The sequence below is a fragment of the Pteropus medius genome, unplaced genomic scaffold (genome assembly GCF_902729225.1).
Source record: "Pteropus medius unplaced genomic scaffold, Ma_sr-lr_union100, whole genome shotgun sequence".
Lineage (NCBI taxonomy): Eukaryota > Metazoa > Chordata > Mammalia > Chiroptera > Pteropodidae > Pteropus > Pteropus medius.
The window spans coordinates 13,436,676-13,460,130 of record NW_024342473.1 but is presented as its reverse complement, the minus strand read 5'-3'; the positions used below and the strand labels follow the sequence as shown (position 1 = coordinate 13,460,130).

The 23,455-nt window shown below is 41.0% G+C and overlaps 1 protein-coding gene across 4 annotated transcripts in view; it reads left to right on the top strand.

The window, feature by feature from the left end:
• The window catches only part of ZNF609 (zinc finger protein 609), a 177,975-nt gene extending 154,526 nt beyond the window's left edge, over positions 1-23,449 (top strand). For all 4 annotated transcript variants that reach the window (XM_039865308.1, XM_039865311.1, XM_039865309.1 and 1 more), the window contains 7 exons: positions 15,157-15,244; positions 15,982-18,319; positions 19,182-19,545; positions 21,180-21,355; positions 21,602-21,818; positions 22,292-22,370; positions 22,669-23,449. In XM_039865308.1, the coding sequence (XP_039721242.1) occupies positions 15,157-15,244; positions 15,982-18,319; positions 19,182-19,545; positions 21,180-21,355; positions 21,602-21,818; positions 22,292-22,365 (3,257 nt within the window). In that variant the 3' untranslated portion in view covers positions 22,366-22,370; positions 22,669-23,449. The remainder of the gene's footprint in view (positions 1-15,156; positions 15,245-15,981; positions 18,320-19,181; positions 19,546-21,179; positions 21,356-21,601; positions 21,819-22,291; positions 22,371-22,668) is intronic.
• The last annotated feature ends 6 nt before the right edge of the window (positions 23,450-23,455 follow it).

Below are 23,455 nucleotides of genomic sequence, written 5' to 3'. Positions count from 1 at the left end.
CCAATAAAGTGTATCCTCATCTTGAAAGACAGCATAGTTAAAAATACAGGCTTTAGTTTAGAGTCAGACTGATTTGGATTCAGGTCCTAGCTTTGCATCTTATTTAGCTATGTAAACATTGGAACACATTGCTCTAAGCTTTCATTTTTTCACCTGTAAAATGGGAATGATAATACTTTGGGGGTTGTTGAGAGGGTTGAATATCAGATAACATATGGAAGATTCTTAAACACAATAAATGGTAACTATTATCTTGAAAGCCATCAAGGCTTCACAGAAATAATGTACATACCCCCACTCCCACACCACCACCCACCCCCAAATCAGAGAAAGCAACGAAGGATTTAATCCATTGTGTCCGAGACTAAGCATCTTTACTTTTTGTATCATTAGGATCTGGGAAACCTCTTCCACAACTTTAGTGGGATTATACTGGAGTCTAAATCTTAATTCAGTGGGCAGATTCAGTGTATGATAACAGTTAAGGTCTAGGATGCTACTGATGGTTCATCTCATAGGTGGAAAAGGAAGATAGATGCTTATTGCAAAATCTACAGCAAATTTTGTCTGGCAGCAAGACATAAATAAAAGGTAAAAATTTGAACTGATTTCAGCTTTGGTTGAAAAAATTCAGAAATTGGCTTTTAAATGTGAGCCCAGTGAAATAAAATATGTATGGTGGATATCGTTTTTACAGTCGATGTTAACCCTGTGATGAATTTTGAAAAAGTGGGATCGTTGTAACTTTAAATGAAGCATAAAAATATAGGACTCAGTTCGTTGTATTTGTGGTTTAAAAAAATTCTAAGTCTTTACAATGCATTTTAATACCGTAAACTTCTGTGTAGGATGTTGTCACTTAGGCTTACTAACACTCCTTCCCTGAAACCCAGCACGCACATACACACGCACACATGCATGTACGCATGCTACTAGAAATTTGGTGAACCACACTGGGTTGAGAATATTATAATTTTGTCAATTACAGCTTAATAAGAAATTTTAAAAATAATAAAAATCCAAACTAGAAAAAAAAGTTTATTTTGTACATGGATATAAATTCAAGATTTATTAAAGTGGTACGTACTTGTTTGTTTGATTTTTGTAAAGCCACTTGATTAAAATGATACATAAGTAAATATCCAAATTTCTAGGTTAAAAGGCTAAGCATAAAAGAAATGGAAGAAATCACAAAGAAAAAGACTGATGGATTTGGTTACTTTAGAAATGTAAACCGTTACTAATTCAGAAAACATCTGAAACAACTTTGTCTAAAGCTAGTCCTATTTACTTTCCAATGGGCTGAAATGAAAAGAAAGTCATGCCTTATCACATTTTCACCATGTAATGCCAAATAGGCAGCTTTGTTTCCTAAGATTTCTGACGTTTTTTCATGTTTGCTTTGCATATGGGAGCTCTTTCAGGAAATCTTATAAGTGAAGTATCTTCATATACGTGTAACTATACTACCAAATACTGTGTATTAAGAGCCTTATTGATGATAAAATCAGCAGATGCCATATAATTGAGAACTGAAGAGATCACGTTGAGCTAAATTATAGAATTCAGTCCGTTTTCAGCTCTTCCTGAAGGGTGACTCTGGGTAAGGCAGCTGAGCAGACCACAGCAGCTCTTCATCAGCCTATTTTTAACTAGGAGACCAGGTAACTGCAATAGGTGCCTGCTATAATGAGTGGTTAGGTAGGAGCAGTGAGCAATAGTTCAGTTTCCATTCAGTGTGGGGGTTCCCCAGCCAGTTCATCATTAGCATTTGGAGGAGAAAGATTGTGGCAGGAGCTGTCAAGAGGACTATACGAGGAGAAAGCATCCTTGACACAGCAAGGACATAAAATGACCTGAAAATTTATAAGCTGCTCTAGCAATGATAGCTGGTAGAGAAGTCCTGGTTAGAAGTTCCTCACAGGTGTTCTCCAGACACCAACATCGTAGTTTTCTACAGATGCTTCCCTCTTCAGGAGGAAGTAGAAGCTGGTTTGTTTCCATTCACATGTTATGTGTTAGCTCTCTCACCTACTCTCTCATTAACCACTGCTATCACCACCATCCTCAGCTGTTTGTGTACCAGAAGTTCCGTTATTCAGAATTTAAAAAAAATAATAAAAATAAATAAATAACCTCATAACATGAAATCTTAGAGTTCAGTTCACATCTTTTGTTATACCATATTGCCTAAGATACTGAAAGTCTATAGAACGCACACTTATGGCTGTGCCTAGACAGGGCTTCCATCTGGTCCAGATGCCTGATAAAACAGACTCTTGGGGAGCTACTCTATGTATGACCAACAATAATTTTATTTTAAGGCCATCTTTAAAAACTTACTTTGAGTCTAAATAACCCCTTATTTCCTTAGGCATGTTAGAATATTTATCACCTACCTTATGCATCCCTGTGATCTTTTTAATTAGTAGTGGTAAGAATTGCTGGTGATAATATCTTCCACTTTATATTAACAGTTCTTGTCCGCTCTACCTCATTATTGATTATAAGTTTTCTTGGAAGCAGAGACTGAAAATTATTCAACCCCACTTCTCCACCCACACACACATAGCATATTGCTTTGAATTAATAGCTTTTTGTAGATTGGATGAGAAAACATTGGTATTTGAGTTGTCTTTGATTTTAATTTCTTAGCAATGTCCAGGATTTCCCACTGTCAAAGACTTTGAGCCAAAGGGCAATAAATGGTAGAGGAGCCATCAAGTTGCTAATGAGTCATAAATTACCTCTTACTCTATAATGTTGGAAGGAAACTGGAGTTATAAAAGACAATATGGTTGCTCTAGCACCATCTAGAGGAAAATCTAGAAATGTTTAAAATGTTATTTTACAATTTCACCATATCAGTTCATTTAAATCTAGACACCACAATCCTTCCTATCTCTTTACCTCATGATATGGTAAGGTGCAGTTTACTGGGCCATTCAGCCAAACTTTACTTTGTCTTTATTACCTGCTGCCTGATAACATATTATCTTTTTGTGTCTTTATCTGTTCCAGCTGGATTATAAGATACCTGAGGATAGGATAGGGACCAGGGCTTCTCCATGGCCCCTAACTACTGATAGGAACTCATTAAATATTGATTACTGAGTGACAGAAACAGACATTAGAAATAACCTTACGAGTTTGATATAGTACAGCAATATGAATGGTTCTTAACAACATAGTGCCAAGTTGGAAAAAAAAATGAGATCTATAACATAATACTATATATATATATATATATATATATATATATATATATATAAATTAAAATGCATGAAATCAAAACAATGTATATTTTATATGAATATATACAAACAAAAATGTGTATATTAAACAAAGAATGGCTATGGGGCATGGGAATTGTCTAAAATGAAACCATTAAATAACAAAAAGAAGCTGAAAACCATGCTTTCATTCTTACCATATTTAGAAGACAGTGGATGAGCAATACCTGTTAGGGATGGGTGAATTAAGCGACATAGCACATCAATCAAAAGTTCTTATTTTCTGTCTATAACTTATTTTAATACGTTCAGGCACCAATCAGTAACAGTTAACAAGTATTCATTTAGCACCAAGCATTAGACTAACTTCTTCTGGGTCTTCTTCCTGCTAACACACAGCTTCAGCTCATCATCACATGGCTTCAGTCTTATGTGTGCCATGCTTATCCCCGGTCCCCTTAAGATTTACAAAATTCTACCTATTCTTCCTTCTCTGATCTATCTCATGGTTATACTACAGTATATAGCATATGTATTTTTTTTACTAATGATTTTATGTATATTCATTTCCCTCTCGCAGAATTAAGTTTTGAATCTCCAGTAGCACTTGGCACAATAATGAGGTATAAAAAGTAATATATACTTGCTAGCTGATCTCATGAAAGCAATATTTGAGGTACATCAATCTGATAGTGTTTTACCGGCTGGATTGACAGAAAGAATTAAAGACTAGAGTTAGGGAACACAATTCAAAGCCTGTTGGAATAGTCTAGAGGAGCGTTAATGAGGACTTAGACTCTGGTGGTTGCGGTGGGGATGGAGTGGAAGATATTATTCAGGGAGAATTCAAAGGCAGAATGGACAGGCCGCATTGGCTGGCTCTATCCAAATGCCAGCACTGCTTCCTCCTTCTTCAGCCTATGATCCCTCCTCGTTATGCCCAAAGTTCCCTTTACGGATCATGAGTTCTACTCTTCAGGGTCCAGAATTCTCATAACTTAGGAGAGTTCCAGCTGGGCTAGTGGCTCCCCAGAAGGCAAACCTGACAGCAGTGGTAAAACGGGGTGGCCCCCAACTTTCTGTCCTCTAGCATGAAGATAGCAGCAGCTTAGTTAGCATCTCCATAAAAAGGCAAAAGTAAAACATTTCTTGGGTTTTATGCCTTAAGTGAGCATTCTAAAACTTTTTGGACTCAGGACTCCTTTCCACACTTAAAAATTATTAATGACCTCTAAGAGCTTTTTATATCTGTTGATTTGGTATCAATTATATTTACCATAATAGGAATTAAATAAACTTAAAAATGTGTATTTATTAATTCATTTAAAAATAACTAATAAACCTATTACATGTTAACATAACATGTTTATGTAAAATAACTATAGTTTTTTAAAAAATTGGTGAAAAGTATAGCACTGTTTTATATTTCTATAAATCTTTTTGATGCCTGGCTTAATAGAAGACAAGCTAAATTCTCATATATATTTCTATATTCAGTTTGTTGAAGTATCACTTCATGAGCTCTGGAAAACTTACGTACACTCGTGAGAAAATGAAAATTAGAAGACAAGTTTGTCTTAGTTATATTACAAAAGTAGTTTTGACTTTGTACACCCCTTGAAATTATCTTTGGGACTTCCAGGGGTCCCTGAACCACACACTGAGAACCACTGCCTTAAGCAATTCTTTTTAGTTTTTTTCTGTCAAGGAGAGCCTTGAAGATGTATGTTTCATTTTGTAGCCATGTCTAGGTATTCTTAGCACCTGTACTGAGACCTTGATTACCCACTGGTAGAGATAACGTACTTGAAAGAGGAATCGAAACAAGTCTTCAATTGAAAAATATTTGGGTTTTTTTGGATACTGACCACACACCCCCATACACTGTATTCAAAAGCTCACTGACAAAGTAGTTGTAGGGAGTTATCAGAAATGGTTTTGTCTGACTAACTGATTCCTTTGGCAACTAGCTCTAGAACTTTTCCCCATGGACTTTGAGTTTCAGACATAACAGACTCTTAAGATAATTATGGAATTAATGGATGTGGAATGTATATGGCCATGAAGTCAAATAAGAGGACCTATAGGCCTAAGGATAGAGCTACATTAGTATTGACTCCCTGATTTCCTCATCTAGAGTAGACTACGAGAAGGAAGCTGGATTTATACAGAGGCTGGTGACAGGGAAAGACTGCTAGACATATTAATGACAAGAAAGTGACTGCTAGCAACCAGAGAGGAGACTGAAAAGCAAAACACAGAAATTCAACAGATCAATTTGGTCAATTAATAGAGGGCCATTAACCCATAACACCTCAGTAAACTTTAAAGGGACATCTCTTACCATGCCATAGGATAATCATGTCTTGAATAATATCTGAGTTATCAAGGAAAAGATTTAAATATCCTCTATATGAAGAGAGAGTCTTCAACTTATGGATGGCTTGTGTTTCAAAGTTAATTTAATTTTCAAAATATTTTTGGAACTCCAAACATTTTCCCATAGAAACAGTTAAATAACTGTTATTTTGGGTCCCAGACAAGCTGCTTTTTGCATTTTATCTGTTCAACAAACAACTTTTGAGTGCCTAATATTAATAGAAGTATTTCAGTTAACTCTCATATATAGCTTTGTTTTAATGAGAATGCTTTCTGAGGCCAAAGCCTGGGCATGTAAACCATTCCCGTCTATCCTCCATCATTTGCCCTGCAAGGGTTCAGTGGTCTCTGTTGAGGGTTGGCAAACTGCAGTTCAGGGGACAAATCCAGTTTGCTGCCTGATTTTGTAATTTTATTGGAACACAGCTATGCCCATTCGTTTACATGCTATCTGTGACTCTTCTTGTGCTACAAGAGTTGAAAAGTTACCACAGAGACTGTATGGCCTGCAAAGCCTAAAATATTTACTATATATCTATTATATAAAAAGTCTGTCAACCCCTGGTCTACATATTCTGACATGACCTCATCTCTCTGACCTCATCTCTTCCCCTCACTTACTCCACTGGAGCCTCGCTCTCTGCTTTGCTGTTCCTCAGAACACGCCATGCACATTCCCGCTACGTGACCTTTGTACCTGCTTTTTCCTCCGTCTTGAATGTCACCGTCTCGTAAGGCTTTTCTTGACTGCCTTTTACAAAATAGCTAGATCCCCATCCCTCACATCTTCTATTCCTCTGCTCTTGCTTTGTTTTTTTCATAGGGCTTACTGTTATCTACAATATATTTACTTGTTCACTTATTTATTGTCTGTCTCCTATCACTGAAATATAAATAGCATAAGAACAAGAATTGTCAGTTTTGTGCATTGCTATATCCCATCACTTGAGAACAGTATCTGGCCCAGAGTAGGTGTTCATTTGTTGAATGAATGAATGAATGAATGAATGAATGCAAGCCAGCAAGCAAGCATACATGCATGCTGACCTGCTCTTTATCCAGGGAGTGGTTGTCAGCATCAGCCAGGATTGAAAATTGGGCGTGAAACAAGTTTCAAAAACAGCATATAAGCAAATGCTGATGTTTCCATTTGAGAACTCAAAAGTTTCTGGAGTATTTCGTCGCACAGCCCTCTTCCCCCTACCCTTTCTCTTTTCCAGTCCCTCTCTTGAGAGCAGGCAGCTGGCTTTATTTATCTTTGTTCTCCAGTACCTAGGTCCGGTGAATTCCACAAAGTAGGCTCTTAATAAATATTTGCTCCTAGCCCAGGAATGATCGGACCTTTATGTCTTCTTAGCTGTTTTTTTGTAACTTCAATACTTAGCACAATGTCTGCCAAATAATAGAAACTCAGTACATATTTGCTCCAAGAAGGAATAAATAAGTTAAATTAATGCTTTGTCTACTCAGGATAAGACACTGCTCCAGGTTACCTATTGTTATGTAACAGAACACCCCCAAAACATAACATTTTAAAATTATATATTATTCCACATAGTTTCTATGGGTCAGAAATCCAGCAGTGGCCAGTTCTGTCTCGAGGCTTCTCATGACATTACAGTCAAGATGTCAGCTGGATCCGCCATCATCTGAAAGCTTATTTGAGGCTAGAGGATCCACTTCTAAGTTAGCCCACTCACATGGCAGTTAGCAGGAGGATTCACTTTCTGGCCTCATGGACTTTTCCATAGGATGCACTGCCTGAGTGTCCTCACACCACAGCTGTCTTCATCCAAGAGAAGTAATCCAAGAGCAAAAGCAAGGAGGAACTCACAGTGCCTTTTATCACTTAGCCTGAGAAGTCATGCACATCATTTCCGCCACATTCAGTTTTTTAGAAACAAGTTGCTAACTGCAACCCTCACTCAAGGTGAGGGGAATTAGACCTTAACTTTTTGAAAGGAAGAATATCAAAGAATTTGTGGACATATGCCACAATCACACTGATACTCTAGAATAAATAGAAGTTGCCCATTTTAAGGAAGTAAGAAAGGGTTTCAGAGATGGTATCTATTCTGCCATTTAAATAACCTTTTCAAGTTCAATATTGCTGGCACTCTTTCGTAAAAGGGAAAAAAAAAATAACGTTTTAAAAATATTCCTACCCAAATAATTTTTTAATCTTTATTTTTGGAATAGGAAACAGATGCATATGGTGCAAAATTCAAAGATAAAATGAATATTAAATGAAAAACAAGTTTTCCTCACCTGAACCCCAGCCACTCAGTTTGTCTCCCTGGAGACCACTATTACTAGTTTATTTATCCTTCCAGCATCCTTCTATATACTTATAAATACATACATATTTATACTTATTTTTTACACAGATAGTAGCATGCTATAGTTACTATTGTGTACCTTGCTTTTTTGTCACTCACCTGTATATCTAAGTATTTGCTCCATATCAGTTTGTTTATAGTTACTTCATTCTTTTTCACAGCTGCAGAGTATTCCATTGTGAGGTACAAAAATGTTTTTAATGAGTCTCTCATTAAAGGACATTTAGTTTGTTTCCCATCTTTTGTTATTAAACACAGTTGTAGCAAATACCTCGTTTTTTTACAATGAGAGTATTTCTGGGTAAATATGCCTTTCAGCATATTTTTTGGATCAAAGAATACGTGCTTTTTGAGAGATAATGCAAAATTGCCTTCAGAGGTTGAACCAGTTTCATACACCCACCAGCAATATATGAATGTGGCAGTTTCCCTCTCTAGGCATAGTAACAGTAGAAAATTTTAGAGATTTCATAATTTAAATACCTCTAGCTTATTTATTAAAACTAGCTGGAAAAACTATGTGGAGCAGTGTTGCCAATAAGTGTTGCCCAATAATTCTTTGTTGATCAATTTCAGGAAAGGTGGACTTTCTTTGTGGAAGTGAACTAATTGAGTTGGTCACTATATTCCAGAGAGCTTTTAACTCTTGGATAGAGTAGGATGCTACTGAGAGATAACCTATTGCCTGCTGTAGATCACTTTAATATTTTGTTGAAGTATAACATAAATAAAATGCACAAGTATTAAGTACATGGTTTGATGAATTTTTACATATGTATGTAGCTGTGTGACCTGTACCCCTAGAAGTTTCTCTTATGCTCTTTTTAGTTAATACCACCCTAAAAGGTAACCACCATTCTGATTTTTATTATCATAGATGAGTTTTCCCATCTTGAAATGTGATCACACATGGTATGTACTCTTTTGTCCAGCTTCTTTCACTTAACATTATGTTTATGAGATCCATCCATGCTTTAGTAGGTAACAGTTCATTCTTCAATGCTGTGTAGTATTACATTGTGAATATACCACAATTTATCCATTCTTTTTATGGACACTTGAGTTGTTTCTAGTTTGGTACTGTTACAAATGGAGCTGCTGTACACATTCTTTTACATGTCTCTTGTTGAATATGAACTCTTATTTCTAACAATTATTGGGTCACAGGGTAAGTATATGTTTAGTGTTAGAAGATCTGCTTAGAAATGCATGAGCTTTGGAAGAACTAAAATAGTTTTCCAGAGTGCCTTACCAATTTATATTCTCACTCAGGTAAATTTTTTTTCTAGCATGTAAATGTCAAATGACATGCTTATACTTCATACCTGATATTTTCTTTAGCTTAAGTCTTGATCATTGTTAAAACCCCATGAGAAATGACATTTTATCAGTCATTTATACTTTTAAGTGCTTAAGCCTTTCATAGAATCCTTTTCACAGAATTTTAGAGTTGGTAGGAGGCTTGAAGGTCATCTATTCTAACCCTCTCATTTTACAGATGAGGAAATTTAAACCCAGGAAGATAAAGTAGCTTGCCCAGAGTTATACAGCTAATTACTGACTCATTTGGGTGAAGGAGATGCTTACTCAGCCCACAAAATAAACCATTATTCATTTCAAACACTAGTAAAACTCCTTAGACTGGTTATGTGTAAGAATGGAACTATTTGTAAAGTTTTATTTCCTTAAACAGAGAGTTTCTGGAGAGAAATGAGGAACACTTGTTCATTCAACATGTGTGATGTTTGTCGAGCACCTACTATATGCCAAACTAGTTATAGACACAGTAGTGAAAAAAAAACTGATAAACATACTTGCTTTCATAGAGCTTACATTCTAATAGGACTGAATAGACAATAAACAAGGTAAATAAATAAAGGTTCCTTTCTGTTACATACTGATAAATACTATGACGAGGGTAGCGGGGAGATAGGAAAGGGAACTAGGGAGTATATGAGTAAGGGAGTGGGAATTAGGGATAGCTTCACTGAGATGACCTTTGAGAAAAGATGTGAAAGACGTGAAGGGAGAGTAAGCTTTGAGAATATTGGGGATGTTGCAGGTAGATGGAATGGCAAATTCAAAGGCCCTGAGATGGGAGCATGCCTGTCGTGTTCAAAGAACAAGTAAGTCACTGTGCTAGAACAGAATAAGGAGCAGAGTAGTAGAAGATGACATTGATCATGGGAGTCTTTTCGGGTCACAATAAGAATTTAGACCTTTAATCTGGGTGAAATGGAAAGAAGGCTTTGGAATGTTTGAGCAGAGAAATCATAGGGTATGATTTAGGTTTTAACAGAAACTCTCTTCCTCCTGTGTTGAGAATAGGTCAGAGAGGGATAAGTGTGGAAGTAAGTTAGGATGCCGTTGCAATAATTTAAGGAATTCTTGGGGCTGGAGAAGTGGAAGTAGTGAGACATGGTAAAAATCTGGATACATTTTGAAGATTGCGCCAACAAGATTTTCTGACTGTCAGATGTGCGGCTTGAGAGTAAGAGAAGTCAAGTAAAACTCTCGTTTTTGACCCGAGCACCTGAAAGGATGGAGATGCCATTACCTGACATAGGGAAAACTCAGAGCCAGTTGTTGTAGGGGTTGGAAAGTCAGGGGAAGCTCAAGGGGAGAGCTCAGTTTGGGTTACGTTAAGTTTGAGATCTCTATTTGGACATCAGATGGAAATGTCAAATTTGAAATTAGATATATGAATCTGAAGTTCAAAGGAAAGGTTGGGGCTGAAGATACAAGTTCAAGAGTCATCACTTAGACATGAAGAAGCAAAAGACTGAGGAATGACCAGAGAGATAAGAGGAAATCCAGAAGAGCATGGTGTTCTTGTCCTGGAGGCCAAGAGAAAGAAGTGTTTCAAGGAGCATGAGGGTACCAAATCCCTGAGAGAAAGTATGTGCTAACAGAAATGGTAAAAATGAGGGCCTGGGTATAAAATTTACTCTTTCCACTATCTTGCTTGGATCAGTCTTGAATATACAACTGTTTTGAGGTTTCGAATTGTCCACTGAAGCAAAGCAGTGCTGTTTTGAGATTATGTTTTGTCTCAACCTTGTACTTTCCTGAGACCTGGGGGAACTTGACTGTTGCTTTATACCTAAGTCATTTCTCTTTTACTTTGCTCCAGTGTTCATTACTTTTAAGGAGGGAGGGTGTACCCAGTACTCTAAAACTTAATGTTTAATGAGATTATGTCTGTAAGACTCTTGGTAAATATGAAGCTAACCACCTGGAGAAACACAAAGCACTTTTATTACTACTATTTTTAGCATTATTATTATTGTCTTCAAACAAGACAAGCCTTTCCATATTATGTGAACACTTTTTCAAAATAGGAAGCTTTCTAAAATGAAAACCAATTTTTCTCTTTCTCTTCAACCTACTTTCTGCCCTAAAGCTAGCCCCTAATAGAGAAACTAGATCTGTTAAGTGTTATTTTCTGCTTTTTCCTTCCTTTCCTCTTATTCTCCCAGCCATCTGAACTGGGAACCTTGTAGGAAGAAGAGTTACACTTAAGAAAAATGTGTTTGCTTTGACATTTAAACAAGCCTCCATTTTGTTTTTCCATATAAAATTTTTTCTCTTCCCCTCTCCCATTTCCAGCACTCTGTCTGACCTGTCTTCTTTTGAGCTCATTCGTTATTGCTAAGGTCTGCAGATTATACCAGAGGAAGAAGACAGATTTATAAATGTGTTCCTGCCCAGCTGTTTCAAGAGTAGGACTAACATTTGTCTTCTAATTATATGCCTGCTCTCTATATACAGCTCTGCTCATCTGCTCTTATTAATGAGGTGCCTATCTCTATGTCTTAACTTGTCTAGAAGTAAATGGACTCTGTTCCTGTTCAAATTGGTTATGCAGTAATCAGAACGGGTCATCACTGGTAGGAGACATCCATTTGAATTCACTTCGCTAATAGCCACAGAAAATTTAGCCTAATTGCTTTCTTAGGTTTACCATTTCCCCTAAGATGCCAGAGCCCTAGAAAGGGATAGGAATCCTGTGCTTTTCCCCTCTGGATCTCTGTTCACTGTGCCACCCCTTCCCCCCGCCTCTCCCCCCACCCCCCCACCCTCAAGTCTGTATTATTTTTTTTTCTAAGATGAAGATAAAGGGACATTTTAAGGAAATTGTGTAAAAAGAATCAGAATCCACTAGAGATAGCTGTGTAATTCCTTAAAGATCTGACGACTAATAAATAATGAGACCTTTTGTAAAGTACTTAACCTTTGTGGGTTTTCATTTCCTTATTTGCAAAATAGCTTTAACAATCCCTATGTAAGAGGATTGTTAGGATGACTGTGCTTTCTCTTTATGGCCTGCTTTGTTCAAAAAGTGATTTAAGGCTGTAAATATTCAATAAGATAATGAGTATGAAAATACCTGGCACATAATAAGTGTTCAATAAATGTTTGAATTAGAATCCAACTGACTAAACCAAAGTTCTTTCCTGCCCTAATTTCATTAAATTGAGACTTCCTGGTAGGATCATCCTTTTTTATTTTCCCAGCAGCTCCCTTGTCTTATCTGGTTTTATGATAAAGCATCCTAAAATCTGACTCCAAAGAGAGCAGAGGCTAAATAAGATCTTATTTAAAGGCATGCCCAAGAGTTCAGGGCTCAAGTCCTGATACTCCATGGTTCTGTCTAAGCACTCTCTTTGTATTGTCATATTGAAAGCCTACTATGGGTACTATATGTTAATTATCTAATAATCTTAAAATTTGTTTCTCTCTTAATCCTATGGTATTAATTACAAATCTGAGATTCATAGAAGTTAAGTGACTTGTCCAAAGTGACACTGTAACAGAGTGAGAATTTGGACTAAGGTTTTCTAACTCCAAGTCCAGTGATCTTTAGAAAGCATTCTTCATCAAAGAAGAAAATGAATATAGGTGAGTTACTACAGGTAGGCCGTGAGCCTAGAGTGCTGATTTGTATGTGGCCAAGACAAATAAAAGGCTAATTCTAGAGTCCTCAGACTTATTCTCTAGATACATTACATAGAAAATGTGCCTTGGGACCTCCAGTCAAAATGACTTACTCTATTCAAACTTTTGACACATCCCTTCTGTTCCAAACACATAGTAGGAAGTAAAATATATAAAGTGAAAATCAAAGAACATATTTGGGCTCAAAAACAAAATAAACATCTCCATGGACCAAATATAGAAGACATACAAATCACTAAGACTGAAGCTGTGGGCCTCTTGGCCTCCAGATTCTGGAACAGAGAATGGTGCCTGAGAAATGAGTTCCTAAGCAGTAATTAGGTACTGAAAATACCCCCTAAAGAGGTAGAATTTGAGGCCAGGGGAGTGAGATGCCAACCTCCAACCAGCCTCATGAAAAGAGGTTTTAAAAACTTAATTGAGCTGGGAGGAGGGAAACCTAAGGAGTTGTGAAGAAGTATGTCAAGCCGCCTGCTGGCTTAAAGATTAGAACTATGATACCCTAAATTTCTTCTAATGGCACAGGCTATTAGAAGACCTGTTCAGACTAGGTCCTTAGGGGACTAGATAGAAGAAATTACAAACTATAAAACAGAGAAAGGGGGAAATTAGTAACAACAACATCCTACTCAAAAAGAGCCTGCAAACCAAAATTTTATCTAATAGAAATCTAAGGCTAAGAAAGATAACCAATAAAATTAACCATGACTTCCACTTTGGGGAAGATGAAGTAGACATACTTTTCCCTATTTCTCACACTAAATACAACTAAAAACATTGTCAATAGCTCAAAAGGTAAAGAAGAGAAAGCAGACCAAAAAAAAAAAAAAAGCAGACCAGCTAGGGACCTCAAGACCTAAGGAATGATATGGTAGTGAGTTCCTTGAGTTTGCTTCATATATCCCAGACTTGGAGCTGAATGTTATACTTAATGATGAAAGACTGACTGTTCCCCCACTAAGAGTAGGAACAAAGCAAGGATGTCTGCTGTTGCTACTCTTATTCAGCATAGTGCTAGAAGTTCTAGCTAGCGCAATAAAGCAAGAAAAGGAAATAAAAGGCATACAGATCAGAAAGGAAGAAATACAACTATACTTATTTGCACATTACATGATTGTCTACACAGAAAATCTCAGTAAATATGCAAAAAACTCCTAGAACTAATAAGTGTGTTAGCTAGGTCGTAGAATACAAGATAAGCATACAAAAATCAATTGAATATCTACTATATGCTAGCAATGAACACATAGAAACTGAAATTAAAAATATAATTTACAATAGCTCAAAAGAATGAAATACTTGGGTATATATTTAGCAAAACATCAATAAGATTTGTATCCTGGAACTACACAATGCAGATAAAAGAAATCAAAGATCTAAATAAATGGGAAACATATAGTAAAGTTGTCAATTTTTCCAAAATTCCAGGAAGATATTTTGTAGATATAAATAATAGTATAAAATTTATACAGAGAGGCCAAAGGAACTAAAATAACTAAAACAGTTTTGAAAAGAAGAATAAAATGGAAGAAATCAGACTACCTGATTTCAAGACTTATTATTATATAGCCACATTAATCAATGAGACTGTGATATTAGCAGAGAGATAAACACCCAGAACAATGGAACAGAACCGAGAACTCAGAAGTAGACACACAAATACACGCAACTGATTTTGACAAAGGTGCAAAAGCGATTCTTGGGATGAAAGATAGCATTTTCAACAAGTAGTATTGGAACAAATGGGCATCATAGTTTAAAAAAAAAAAAATCTCATATAAAAATTGACTCCAAATGGATCAAGGACTTAAACAGAAAACTGTAATAAAACTTTTAGGGAAAAACCTAGAAGAAAATCTTCAGTGGGCAAAGAGTTCTTAGACTTTACACCAAAAAATGGCACAAAATCTTATAAATCATTGAGCTTGGTGGTGGGTACCTGAGTTTTGTTAGGTTATTCTTTGTCTTTTTTTAGTATGTTTGAAATACTGCATAACGTTTAAGTTATGAAAATGTGCCTTAATTAGACCATGAAATCTTTTTAACTATTGCCCATTCTAAGGGGCCCTAGTAGTGTCCTAGGCAGTTCCCGCAGAACTATTAGCCCAATCCTGTTTATCCCATCGGGACCCAAAACATCCCCTAAACCCTCCTACAGGAGCCAAAATGCTACTCAAATAGGAAGTACATTTCTTAGTGGCCAAAAGTATTTCTCTTGTTTATATCTGAGTCTTCTTATCTTCCAGGGATGTTGGTAGTGAATGTAACATGGAGGAACAAGACATACGTAGGTACACTTCTTGACTGCACACGGCATGATTGGGCACCACCCAGGTAAGCACTCTACAGCTTTTTAGTTTGTGTTAGTCTGAACCACCCTAATCAGTGATCCCTTATACCTTTATCCTGCTAAAGCTGGATAGCTTTTAAAAGACACCCAACTTTTAAAGGACATAATAATATAGAGACAAGGGAAGATACTATATTCATCTAGTATTCAAGGAGAATAAATGAATTAGGCATTGATAGGTTAGGTAGAAATGGAGAGAAGACCCTATTAAGCCTTTGGAATTATTGAATTCTGATTGCTAGCTGTAGTCACCTTGAGACTAAGGCCATAGCATCTGCCTATGGGTGAACAAACATTCACTGATGATATTTTTTGATGATAGTTATCTCTCAGAATTTTAAACTCAAGAACATTTCAGTTTTATAAACTCCACTAGAGTTTATATGTGGATTTCACAAGGGTATTTTCAAATTGCAGTTTGATCTTAAGATGGATATTTCAGTGAATGGTACCTTACAGCTTATTCCTAATCTTAGGTTCCAGTTAGCCAAGATTTGGGGAACCCAAAAATTGGGGAATAATTTACAGCTAGTGCGCAGTTAACATCCTAGGAGCTCACCACTTAATACAGTTCCCACACTTTCAGAAGTTCTTTTAACAAATTATATTCATCGAAAATAACAGTTACCATCTGGACAGTTCTTCTGGAGACTGCAGCTAAACTGGTTTGAAGATTTTTTTTTTAAAAAATAATATCCTGTTGTGTTTGTCCTTTGCCAAGGTTCTGTGACTCCCCAACCAGTGACTTGGAAATGCGAAACGGTCGGGGCAGAGGCAAACGCATGCGTCCCAACAGTAACACACCTGTCAATGAGACAGCCACAGCCTCTGACAGCAAAGGGACCAGCAGCAGCAGCAAAACCCGAGCAGGAGCCAATAGCAAAGGCCGTCGGGGCAGCCAAAATTCTTCAGAGCATCGCCCACCTGCCAGTAGCACCTCCGAGGACGTCAAGGCCAGCCCTTCCTCAGCAAATAAGCGGAAAAACAAACCCCTTTCAGACATGGAACTGAATTCTAGCTCAGAGGACTCCAAAGGGAGCAAACGTGTTCGTACGAATTCCATGGGCTCAGCCACTGGCCCCCTCCCTGGGACCAAGGTGGAACCCACTGTTCTAGACAGAAATTGTCCCTCCCCAGTCTTGATTGACTGTCCCCACCCAAACTGCAACAAAAAGTACAAGCACATAAATGGACTTAAGTATCACCAAGCTCATGCCCACACGGATGATGACAGCAAGCCAGAAGCAGATGGAGACAGTGAGTATGGAGAGGAGCCCACCCTCCATGCAGACCTTGGGAGCTGCAATGGTGCACCTGTCTCACAAAAAGGTCCCTTGTCCCCTGCCCGCTCAGCTACCCCCAAAGTTCGGCTCGTAGAGCCCCATAGCCCTTCTCCTTCAAGCAAATTCAGCACAAAAGGCCTCTGTAAGAAGAAGTTGAGTGGGGAAGGGGACACAGACCTCGGAGCCTTATCCAACGATGGCTCTGATGATGGACCCTCAGTAATGGATGAAACAAGCAATGATGCCTTTGATTCTTTGGAAAGGAAGTGTATGGAAAAAGAAAAATGTAAGAAACCCTCTAATTTGAAACCTGAAAAGATTCCTTCCAAGAGTTTAAAGTCAGCCAGGCCCATTGCCCCTGCCATCCCCCCACAGCAGATCTACACCTTCCAGACAGCCACCTTCACAGCAGCCAGCCCAGGCTCCTCCTCAGGCCTGACCACCACAGTGGTCCAAGCCATGCCCAACAGCCCCCAACTGAAGCCCATTCAGCCCAAGCCCACTGTGATGGGAGAACCTTTCACAGTCAACCCTGCCTTGACTCCAGCCAAGGACAAGAAAAAGAAAGACAAAAAAAAGAAGGAGTCTTCAAAGGAACTCGAAAGTCCTCTGACCCCTGGTAAGGTGTGTCGAGCAGAAGAAGGCAAAAGCCCATTCAGGGAATCATCAGGAGATGGGATGAAAATGGAGGGGCTCCTAAATGGCTCATCAGACCCCCACCAAAGCCGATTGGCTAGCATAAAGGCTGAAGCTGACAAGATCTACAGCTTCACAGACAATGCCCCCAGCCCTTCCATCGGAGGCAGTAGCCGCCTAGATAGCACTACCCCTACCCAGCCCATGACTCCCTTACATGTAGTGACCCAGAATGGAGCTGAAGCCAGCTCAGTCAAAACCAACAGCCCTGCCTACTCTGACATCTCTGATGCTGGGGAGGACGGGGAGGGCAAAGTGGACAGTGTCAAATCAAAAGACCCCGAACAGTTGGTTAAGGAAGGGGCTAAGAAAACTCTTTTCCCCCCTCAGCCACAGAGCAAAGATTCACCATATTACCAAGGCTTCGAGAGTTACTACTCTCCAAGTTACGCACAGTCCAGCCCAGGGGCTCTGAACCCCAGCAGCCAGGCAGGAGTGGAAAGCCAGGCCCTGAAGACGAAAAAGGATGAGGAGCCTGAGAGCATAGAGGGGAAAGTGAAGAACGATGTCTGTGAGGAAAAGAAGCCGGAGCTGAGCAGTTCCAGTCAGCAGCCCTCCGTCATCCAGCAGCGTCCCAACATGTACATGCAGTCCCTGTACTACAACCAGTATGCCTACGTACCCCCCTATGGCTACAGTGACCAGAGCTACCACACCCACCTCCTGAGCACTAACACGGCTTATCGGCAGCAGTATGAGGAGCAGCAGAAACGGCAGAGCTTGGAGCAGCAGCAGCGGGGACTGGACAAGAAAGAGTTGAGCCTGAAGGAACGGGAGGCAGCACTCAAGGAAGAATGGAAGCAAAAGCCGTCGATTCCACCCACTCTCACCAAGGCCCCCAGCCTAACAGATCTGGTGAAGTCAGGACCCGGCAAGGCTAAGGAGCCAGGGGCCGACCCTGCCAAATCAGTCATTATTCCCAAGTTAGATGACTCTTCCAAACTCCCCAGCCAGGGCCCAGAAGCACTTAAAGTGAAGCTGAGTGAGGCCAGCCACCTAGGCAAGGAGGCTTCTGAGGCTAAGTCAGGTGCTGAGTGTGGCCGACAGGCAGAGGTGGATCCAATACTCTGGTACCGACAGGTAAGTGTTCTGGGAGGAAATAGAAGTACTGTTTGATAGTCTTCTCTCTTCCTTACAAATCAGGGTTGACCTGATGTAGAGAGTCAACAGAATACAGAGTAATCTGTATTCAGAATATAGGATACAGGAGCAATCTATAATTTTAGGGATTCTTTATTTTTGTAAATCATTTTATTGTTTTTTAAAAAGCACTTTTACATCAGTGAAAGGCGTTTTTCTCATTTGACAAGAGAGGCCCGGGTGAGTTAGCTCGATTCGTCTAGGGTTGAGACTTCGCTAGCAGAGCCAGAACTGGAGCCCAGGTATCTCGATTCCTCCCAGTCCAGTGTTTCTTCCACTGTTCGGCTCCTATGGAATGACTTAATGAGGATCTCTCCATTTTTCAGAGTAGGCCAAGAAGATTTTATAGGTAGAGTTAGAACTAAGAACTTGGTCTCACATCTTGCTCTGCTCAAGAGCCTTAGAAAGTCTTCTCTTTCTTCTTGGTGCCACAGTTAGACCTTCTACTCCTGAGCTTGCTCTAAAGAATTGAAACAACCTAGATATCTCTGGAAAGGGAGCCGCTTCTTCTATTCAAGGAGTCATTTCACCAGAATGCTTATTCTCTCCTAGAGAAGACCCACTGATGGGTTTTCCCTTTCTTTCCCCACATCTTGTTTCCTTTTGTGCAGGGAGGGGACAGGCTTTTTAAGCAGGAGGGACCACAGTTCATTGTGAACGAAGATCAGTAGAGGCCACTGATCACACTCTGCCCCAAGTGTCTGGTATTATCTGCTCTGGTGTTTCTGCTGGGACCTTGGGCTTGCATTTTCTATTTCTGTCATCTGTACAGCGCTCGGTGCTCATTCTGTGATCGTTGCAGGAAGCAGAGCCCCGGATGTGGACATATGTTTATCCTGCCAAGTACTCGGACATCAAGTCAGAGGATGAGCGGTGGAAAGAGGAGCGAGACCGCAAATTGAAGGAGGAAAGGAGTCGGAGTAAGGACTCTGTCCCCAAGGAGGATGGGAAGGAAAGCACAAGTGACTGCAAGCTGCCCACATCTGAGGAATCCCGCCTTGGGAGCAAGGAGCCCCGACCAAGTGTCCATGTGCCTGTGTCCTCCCCACTCACTCAGCACCAGTCCTATATCCCCTACATGCACGGCTACTCCTACAGCCAATCCTATGACCCCAACCACCCCAGCTACCGGGGCATGCCTGCTGTGATGATGCAGAACTACCCAGGTACAGCACCCTCCTTCCAGCCGGTGTTCCATTAACCAGGAAGGGAAATGAAGCAGAGATGGCAAAAGCACAGCTTTCTTGCTCAGCCCTAAGGCTTACTGAGGCTCAGGTAGTTGGCGGCTCTTCTTTGAATGTGACATTCTGTGAAGTGGCCACTCAAGCTTCTTGAATGACCCCTCATTACAGTCTGTGGGACCACCTGTCTCCCTTGCCCCAGCTGGAGGGTTGCCTCTCAGTCACTTTTCATGGATAACTAAAGGTAAAGCCCCCTCCCCACCGCGGCCGTCTTCCCTCAGCTGGGATTTTTAAAACACATATTCTGCATGTTGCAAGGTGCTAGGCACTGTGCAGAATACCAAAAAAAATGAAGAAGACTGGTTCCCTCCCCTCAAGGAGCTTGCCACTTAATTATAGTGGGAGAGACACGTGGAACAAATAACAGTCCAACCAGGACAATGCATGTGTTCATTTGCAAGATCATGTTCAGCTATATGGTTAGAAGGCCGGTTGAAGTCAGACCGGGGGAAATCTAATTAGAAAATAAATGTTCGGCTTGGGAAAGATAAGCTCTTTACCAGCGATCCCCAACCATTTTGGCACCAGGGACTGGTGCTCCTATGAGAATCTAATGCCTGATGATCTGAGGTGGAGCTGAGGCAGTGATGGTAGCGCTGGGGAGCGGCTGCAAATACAGATGAAGCTTCGCTCACTCACTTCCTACTGTGCGGCCCAGTTCCTGACAGGCCACGGACTGGTACCAGTCCACGGCTCAGAGGTTGGGGACCCCTGCTCTTTACACTACCATCCATGAGTTCTTGTAGAGGGGGGCACAAAGTAGGACTTTGTGTTTTTTTAACTCATTAGAAGAAAATGCTCTTATTCAACTCTACTCACTGATTTCTGTTGCCTGAAGAGCCATGTGGGGTGCTTCTGGGGTAGAAGAGAACTTCTTTCACTCCTTAAACCTCCTACCACCCGACAGGAGAGCAACCTAAATAGTTGTTAGATTTTGGAGGATCATTCTAAGGCAAACTCTAAATAGGACAAGTAAGCTTTTCAGATGGATAGGAAATTGTCTTACCCTGTGGTATTCCTTTCTACCCCTATTCATCTATATAAAAATCAGTTCCATTTGACAAGTGCCTGCTCAGGGTCGAGCACTATGCTAAGTGATTTGTGTACGTTATCTTATCTAATCCTCCCACCACCTTATGAAATAAGTACTGGTATCTTCTTTTGATGGTGAAGAAACTGAAGCTCAAAAAGGTGGTTAATTTGTTCAAGGTTACCCAGCTGCTAAGTCTCAGAAGTAGGATTTGAGCCCAAGGCCATCGGCCTCAAAATCCCATGATGTCTCCATTTTATTATATCATCACCCTAAGATAAATCTCTGAGACTAGGGCTCTAGGGAAGTTGATCCCCCAGAAACTGGGGGCCATGTTCCCAATATCCCTGAGCTAGCTTTGCCTCTAGAGCTCAGTAAAGAAAGGACAAACTAAGAGTCTCAGCCTGAAGACAGTGGTAGAAAATATCTCAGCCTGTGCCTAGGGAATCTGATGCCTGCTTAGCCAGGCTCACTAGAGCAGAATTACTTCTACCTTTCCCATCTCTTTAACTGTTATATTTCTCCCCAGGTTCCTACCTACCTTCCAGCTACTCTTTCTCCCCATATGGCAGCAAGGTCTCAGGGGGTGAAGATGCCGACAAGGCACGAGCCAGCCCCAGTGTCGGTTGTAAGTCCAGCTCAGAGTCCAAAGCCCTGGACATCTTGCAGCAGCATGCCAGTCACTACAAGAGCAAATCTCCCACGGTAAGGGAAGTTCAGTGACACTGGATGTTACCAAAAACCAAGAGGGCCAGAATCAGCATCTGAGAGAAGGCGAGCAAGTTCAGGTCCTAACCACAGTGTGGTCTGGCTGACTTGACTTGGCTTCTCCAAGCCCTCCTTGATTCTTAGGTATCCTCCCTGTTTAAGGAGTCCTGATGTGGACTCTGGGCATCTTGCTGTCGTGTGTGTGTCTCACAATAGTGCTTTTGTCTCTGCTTTCCCTTCCAGATAAGTGATAAAGCTTCTCAGGAGAGAGATCGGGGAGGCTGTGGGGTGGTCGGGGGTGGTGGCAGCTGCAGCAGCGTTGGGGGAGCAGGCAGCGGTGAAAGGAGTGTAGACCGGCCCCGCACCTCCCCTTCCCAGCGCCTGATGTCCACACACCACCACCACCACCACTTGGGGTACTCATTGCTCCCAGCACAGTACAACTTACCCTATGCAGCAGGTAAGCCTCATTTCCCCACTGCCTATCTTTTTAACTCCATCCTAGTAGTGTTGCCCACAGCAAGGGCCCCCAATCCCACCACGGCAAGAATTTTTTTTTTTTTGAGCTTCAAATCTGTCAGAATCCTAACCTCCTGCAGACCATCATTAAAGCATATGACATTTATTTCCTCCCTTGGAGCTTGGGGACTCTCAAACTCCTCTAGAAAATTGGCTTTGATATTCAGAAGAATAAGGAGCAGGTGTTCCCACAGCCAAAGAGAAGCAGGCAACTGAAAAAAAATGGAGCCTTAACTGTTTCTCCCCAGCAACTATATCTGGCCAAGTAGAATTTTTTGTCAGCACCCCAAAACTCGGTGGAGCTGAGAATTTAAGGAGGAATTCCTCCCAATCCCCACCCTGCTGGTAAAAAGAAAGTGCTTAAATCGGAGGGGTCTAGGAACGTTGCACTAACACGCCCTTCTACTCACTCAGGGCTTTCTTCTACCGCCATTGTTGCCAGCCAGCAAGGCTCAACTCCCTCACTCTACCCACCCCCCCGGAGGTGAGAATGGTGAGTAACTTTTCAGTTTGGGGCAGCACGTAGAGCAGGGATAGTTGGTACCTGGATCACAGAGTCCCTGTGGAGCTTAGATGAGGGATAGCTGTGTGGGGTCAGCGGTCTGGAAATGGTGGAACCCTGACCAAGCCTCTGTGCAAGCCTTTCATGAAGCCGTTGCATCTGAGAGGAGTTCAGATATGTCCCCTATGGAGACCAGGACCAGCCTCCCCTGCCATTCATGTTGTTGGAGCACCACCTTGTGGTTGTCATGCGGGCAGGCTGAGGTTATCTGTCAATGTTTCCCTTACAGAACACCAAGTGCCCGGATAAAGTCAGCCTCACGGGCCCGGACTGGCTCACCCAAGGAGGTGCTGGAGGTGCCATTTAGACATCAGTTAAATGGTGTTGATCATCTTGTTTGCCGTGTTCCCAACATGACCGAAGGCAGACCCTTGGCTATCTCGCCTCCACCAGACCCCCGGACTCCCTGACCCTCCCTCTTCCTCAGGAGCTGGAGAGCTGGTACTTAGCAAAAATATTTATTCTCTCGGCCACAATTGTGACTGTTGTGGCCTCTGTGGAGATGAAGGCACAGGGAGCAGCCCGGGGAACGTGGCCTCGGCCCAGAGAAGTCACTGCTCTGTTCCCCAAACCCCTGGCCAGCTGCCAGAGGAGTACCCCCCAGGGAGGGACCCCCAAACACTGGGTAAGGTCTGAAGACAGCACAGCAGCCATACCCCTCTCATCGTCATTACCACCATCACCAGATCCTGCATCTCCCCAGTGGTTTGGGCCCTGGGAACCGGCAGCACGTGGAGGAATTAGAATCTCAGGAAAGTTATTGGGGGCTGTTTTCTCTGTAATTGTGAAAACAAGGTCTTCAAACGTGAAGACTTCTCCCCTCTCACGTGAGCACATACAAATGCTCAGAGCCCAACCTGGAAAGGAAGACCGAGGTGTTTGCCCTACCACGGCCTTGGGCTACCTGTCAGGCAGAGGGCCAGGGGTCCCCACACCAGCACAGGGCTCCCCAGGAAGACTGGGAGTAGGCTGGAGCTGGAGCATGAATGGAGTCTGTGAAATAGAACCTGCATTCC